This window comes from Tupaia chinensis, unplaced genomic scaffold (assembly GCF_000334495.1).
Source record: "Tupaia chinensis unplaced genomic scaffold, TupChi_1.0 Scaffold000659_1, whole genome shotgun sequence".
In the NCBI taxonomy this organism is placed as follows: Eukaryota; Metazoa; Chordata; class Mammalia; order Scandentia; family Tupaiidae; genus Tupaia; species Tupaia belangeri.
In genome coordinates, this window is record NW_006160181.1 from 2,077,856 (window position 1) to 2,083,855 (window position 6,000).

General features: G+C 47.1%; 1 protein-coding gene across 1 annotated transcript; it reads left to right on the forward strand.

The window, feature by feature from the left end:
- The first annotated feature begins 2,779 nt into the window (after nt 1-2,779).
- On the forward strand, nt 2,780-5,489 carry CRNN (cornulin). Its single transcript, XM_006159857.1, has 3 exons — nt 2,780-2,917; nt 4,041-4,574; nt 4,719-5,489. The coding sequence occupies exons 1-3, from the start codon at nt 2,780-2,782 to the stop codon at nt 5,487-5,489; spliced, it is 1,443 nt and encodes a 480-aa protein (XP_006159919.1).
- The last annotated feature ends 511 nt before the right edge of the window (nt 5,490-6,000 follow it).

Sequence of the window (6,000 nt, forward strand, 5' to 3'; positions counted from 1 at the left end):
AGTGACTTGATTGGAACCATGTGGGAAAGGTCCTGGTTTCACATCCTGGGACCTCCCTGGGCATGCCAGGTGCATACACATGTGTCCATGATCCAGGCCTGCTAAGAATAGAGTGGGTTGCAGCATGGGGACCCTGTTGAGGGTGCCTGTCTCTTTGCCTCTGTCTCTCAGAAGAAATAAAAACAAGCTGAAAAGAGACTCAATTATAAACAAATTAGTCGACTTTCTTGATTCTCATAAATGATGTATGAAAGAAAAATCTAAAACAAGAATTCAAAAAAAGTTCTAAATAATGGTAACATTACCAGAAAAACACGTAGTCTTCCCAAGTGGCCACTGGTAAAAGATAATTCTCAATAGATGAATATATTCTTAGATATTTGCACAGAAGTTTCCAGTGGCTTTGCAAGCTCACAGAGACAAAGAATGTCCACCAAGATGGAGCCCATCACATTGGGAAGAAGCCTACCTGTCACAAGTGGACCGACCCAGCTAGAGACGGGACCAAATGTGGTAGGAGAGACCTACTAATCAGAGCAGCGCAGCCCCATGTCAACAGGTAAAACAGAAGAAAGGAAGTGAGGCTGGGCTGGGCTAAACCTTGGATGAATCAAGCCTTCCCACAGGGCGGGGATCTCTTGTCTAAAACAAGAACATGGATTAAATCCCCTATAAAAGGTACTCCTCCCACTGGCTCGGTACACCACATAGCGCTTAACAACCACTTGTCTCAACCTGCCTGAGCATTGGGTAAGTCCCCTCTTGGAGAAATTCTTTTTCATTCTCAGTATCTTCATGATATGAGCTCATAAAACCTGGTCTGTCACTTGAGGGCCATATGACCATCAGTGCTGGCTGTGGGTAGAAAATCAAATGTACTCTTTGACTGGGCCTCAAGCAAATCAGGAGCCAGAGTACGTTACTCTCCTGAAGCAATCGACTTTCTCTTCCTACCCTGAGGCTGGCCTGGCAACAGCTCCTCTCACCAGGAGACTGTGTGGGCAGCAGAAACAAAGCCACCCATGTGCTTTCCTGGATCAGCGAAGGTGTCTTGTTCCTCAGGTTCTGGGGGCATTTTTGTAGTGCTCGGAATTTATGGGATCATGGTCATTGACTCCTGCCAGCCCAGGCAATGTGGTCAAACCAACTTGTGTAGAAAAGGGCTTGCATGACTCCCCTCCCTGATCACAGGATAATATTTAGACAAGATGAGTTTGTAGATTTATTCAAAGGAATCTTAAGTATAATTAAAAAGTTGTTTTATTGTGTTATTATTTATAGGTCACTATTAAAATCTGCCACTTTTTTTTAAAGGATATTTTTCATCTATATTGAGAACAGTATTCTGAGCTTTGTGCCCTGATGTACATAAGAGAGAAAACTCGGCCTGAAATTGTTAGCTACTAGGTCATACAGAAAGGATGCCAGTGAATAGCACGCCTTGGGTCTATAGCTTTCTGACTTTCTGGCCATACTGACCTACTTTTCTAGCACCCAAGTCTCTTTCTTTCCTTTCCTCTCTCACTTCTCTAATCAAGTCTTCCTTCTCCCATGCTCATCCTCTTTACATCTCCAAGGTCACCACCCTGGTTTTCCAATGGCTGCAGGTTTCCATCCCTCCTTGCATTTGTACCTCATCATCTTTGATACCTTTTACTCCTTTTGGTTTCTCCAAGGCAGTTCCACGTCTCTATGCCTCTTGTCCATCCAGCCATGTCTGGGCCTCACCTCAATGCACCCCTAGATTCCTGGACAAAGAAAAGAAAAGCCTTCCCTTCAGTTTGGAACTCTACCTCAGAGGGCACCAAAATTCATTGCCATTGTGAAAAAAATGACCTCTTTGACAGATCTCTTAGCTGAGAACAAAGATCTCAGGCAAAGAAACTTGGACTCTCATAATAGGAAGGCCAGCGAAAGTACCCCCCTTTTCGGTACTCCCAAAAGGTGGCAGCCCAGCCTCTTCCTTAACCAACCTTCCCAAAAGGAAGTAAGAAAAACTAGAGTTGGGTCTCTACAGTTCCTGCTTGGTTCCCACCCAAAACAAGGTTGACCTGCAAGTATACAGACTGCCTACTGGTATTTCCAGTGGGACTCTAACACTTTTGTGATAGACAAATGAACCCTAACCACAGTGTATATTCTAGAAAGCTTATTGCATATGGGTAAGGAGAAATGGGTTCTAGGACTTCTTGGTCCTTTAAAAGTTGTGCGGCCTTGGGCAAATCACCTAACTTCTCTGAGCCTGTTTCCTCACCTATAAAAATACAGAGATAAAGACAATCATAAAAGATGATACATAAGAAAGTGCTTTGTGAGCAGTAGAGTATATATAGATGCACATAAATTACATGTGTGTATAGTACCATAATGATGATATTTAATAGCTAGCACTTAGTATAAGCCAGGCATCTGCCAAGTGCATTTTATGAATTAGCTCATTAACTCTTCACAATAACTCTATAAAGTACTATTATTACCTTCATTCACATTGAGTAAACTGAGGCACAGAGAGGGAAAGCAACTTGGTCAGGCTCACATGACAGGAAGGTGGTAGAGCCAGCATTTAAGTCCTGACTCAGGAACTTGCCCCCAGTCACTGTGAGCTCTTTCTTCTCCTACGTAAAACCCATTATATAGAAAGGACAAGGAAGACAAAAACAAAGCCAGAGTGAATATGCAAGAAAAGGACTGAGAAGCAGAAGTGCTCCGGAGAAAATAGTGGAGGATGATTATGGAGCCCCTAAGGGGGCTTATCATCTTTTTCAGCTCCATTCCAAAGATGCCTCAGTTACTGCAGAACATTGGTGGGATCATCGAGGCCTTTGGGCGCTACGCCAGAACAGAGGGAAACTGCACAGTGCTCACCCGAGGGGAGCTGAAAAGACTTCTGGAGCAGGAGTTTGCTGATGTCATCGTGGTATGATGTGCTGAGCTAGCTGGAGAGGGGGTATTATCAGATAACCAACACTCGTTTGCCTGCATGGGGAATTTGATGAGGTGGCACCTGAATCCAGACCTGCTGGTAGCAACAGCAGTCATGTAGACAGATGAAAAGGCAAAGGAAGTAGAAATGGTCATGGGAGTTGGCTCACCCTTGTGCTTAGAAACAATACTTTGGTTTTAATGAATTCTAATTTAGAGACAAGAAAATGGGCTCTAAAGGGACATCACAAGGAGGAGCCTTGGAATGTTCTAGAAATAAAATTATTGCTGCTTTCTGCTCCTTCTTAAATTTGATATCCCATGTCTATCTGAAATTTGACCGTGCATTAGAAAGTATTCATTAGAAGTAAGTCTATGCTTTGCATAAAGTAGGTACTCAAAACTATTAGCCGACTGATCACCCCAGAAACAAGGTGTTGGGGAGTAGTTTGCTAACATCTAGGAAGAGACTCTGGTATCCTTCCTATCCCTATCTAGCAAACCAGATGGAGGAATTTTCTGCCCTTGATTTGCATCTAAAGAAAACAGGAAGATGGAGGCCTTGGAGACAAGGATGTGTGAGCACAGGAGGGTGCTACCTCTGCATGCTCAGGTCAGCCGTCCAGTCCCATGGGACCCTGGCCCACACTGTCTTGGAAAAACATCTGAGCCCTCAGTCAGGATCTCACAGAATCCCCATGGGGCCATGTCCCTGCTGTACTTCTGTTTGTGTTGGGCTTGCTAAAGCAGATGTAGCCTCTGTGCCAGGGTAGGGTGCCAAGGACGGCCCAAAGAATCAACCTTAGAACCCACAGAGCTGCATTAAAAGCCAATCACTTATTCATTCTTCGACAAATCCATATGCAATTCTCCTATAGACCAGAAAATGTACTAGACATAGAGGATACAAAACAAAAGGTGCTTCCTCCCCTTGAAGAAGAGAGAACTAAAAAATAAAGGCAAATAAGTGTTTCTGCTGCCATGACAAACCGTGTGCAGAGAGTGGTGGGATCTTTGAGGTGCTTCCAGTCTCAATGGAAGGGAAGCCTGGAGTAAAACTGGCCCGTCCATGCCTTCCTCAGGGAGGGGTGCTGACATAACCTTATCTTTTCCCCCAGAAACCCCATGATCCAGCCACTGTGGATGAAGTCCTGCGCCTGCTTGATGAAGACCACACAGGGACTGTGGAATTCAAGGAATTCCTTGTCTTAGTGTTTAAAGTTGCCCAGGCCTGTTTCAACACACTGAGTGAGAGCCCAGAGGGAGCTTGTGGATCTCAAGAGTCTGGAAGCAGCCATCCTGGGGCCTCACAAGAGCTAGGAAAAGGTCAGAGGAGTAGCACTGGAGTGGGAAGGGCAGGGAAAGGGCAGCATCATGCAGGAAGCCATTATGAACAGAGTGAGCAGACTTCCAGGGGCCTGAGCAGGACTGGGACTCAGACACAGGCTAGGGATGTCAGCCCTACACACACCAGTAGCCATGACAGGCAGACTGAGTCCCAGAGACAGGAGAGAACAAGCCAGCAGACACAGGCAAGGGGTCAGGCGGAGCAGCCCCAGAGAGTAGAAGCCAAGAGTCATCAAACCAGAGAAAGGAAGTCAGAGAAACCCTCACAGAGCACAGAATGGAATAGAGCCCACGAGACAAGCAAGGCCACAGCTGCCACTGTAACTCAAACCCAGACAGAAGCTACCCAGACCACAGAGCAGGGCAGGAGCTGTCAGACAGGAAGCACTGGCACCCAGGAGTCAACCCATGGTCAGACCCCCAGTCAAGACAGGAATCAGACCAGCCAGGACCTGACAGAAAGTCATGTTCAGACCCAGGAAGGGTCACACACCCAGACTGCAGAACAGGATGGGCACCATCAGACAGGAAGCACGAGCATCCAGACACAGGAGTCCACATATGGCCAGACCCACAGTCAAGACAGGAGCCAGGCCAGCCAGGCTGTGACAGGAGGACACATTCAGACCCAGGTAGGGCCACACACCCAGACCACAGAGCAGGACAGGCACCATCAGACAGGAAGTACAGACACTCAGACACAGGAGTCCACATATGGCCAGACCCACAGTCAAGACAGGAGCCAGGCCAGCCAAGACCTGAGAGGAGGACACATGCAGACCCAGGCAGGGTCACACACCCAGACTGTGGAGCAGGGCAAAAGCCAGATTACAAGCAACATGGGAGCTAGAGAACAGGGACAGACCCAGCAGTCAGGGAATGGTCAGAGATGGTCTCAAGTGAGCAACTATGAGGCAGGAGGGACGGTGCTGGGAGGACAGGGACAGACCGAGGCGAGCGCTGGAACAGGAAGGCAGGACTGGAGCAGCACTCAGCCTAGATGCAGTGTGACAGGAGGGCAGGGGAAAAGGGAGCCAATTGTGGTCAGCCAGGAGTGGGTTGATGACAACACAAGGGAGACAGTGATCCAAAGGCAGAGCCAGGGCAGCCTGCACACCAGCATTCCCACAGCTCAAGGCCAGGAGGCAACCCAGACGGAAGAGAAGCGAGGCATCACAGTTAGGGGGCTGTATTCCTACTTCAAAAGCAACAAGCCCTGAATCCCTGACTCCAATGCCCAGTACCAGAAGAAGACAGCTGCAGAAGGGTTGGCTTGTCCCTCCCTGGACTGTCCATTTGGCTCGAGAATGGATATGAGCCCTTAATCATGGCTCTTCCTTCTTAGATTTTTCTCAATGAGATCATTTCTGCAAGGGGCTATCTGTCCTAAACCCCTCTCTCTCACTGTTTAGCTATAAAGACTTTCCCAAAGCAGGAAGATATGGAACAAGTCATTCTTTTGTGCTGAATACCCCCTAGCTTGTGAGGATTCTCAGAGCTCCATTTGTCTATTCCCCCATCCATCCTAATGCATTAATAAAACCTTAAGCAACTAACCTCTGTGCTCCATTCAATCCTCTCCCATCAACATGATGGGCTAAGAAAGGCTATAGGGTGATGACAGTCATGACCTGGAAATAGTCCCTACTTTGAGGAGCATCTAGTTGAGAAGATATTGAACGAAACTTTCATGGTTAGAAATAACAAAAAAGGGGCCAGCAAGTGACATGC

Bases quoted from the DNA above. Each gene is read 5' to 3' on its own strand.
- CRNN (XM_006159857.1), top strand. From the start codon at position 2,780: ATGCCTCAGTTACTGCAGAACATTGGTGGGATCATCGAGGCCTTTGGG. The intron at 2,918-4,040 runs GTATGATGTGCT...CTTTTCCCCCAG, and splicing joins AGTTTGCTGATGTCATCGTG to AAACCCCATGATCCAGCCAC. The intron at 4,575-4,718 runs GCCACAGCTGCC...CAGACCAGCCAG, and splicing joins GAGCCCACGAGACAAGCAAG to GACCTGACAGAAAGTCATGT.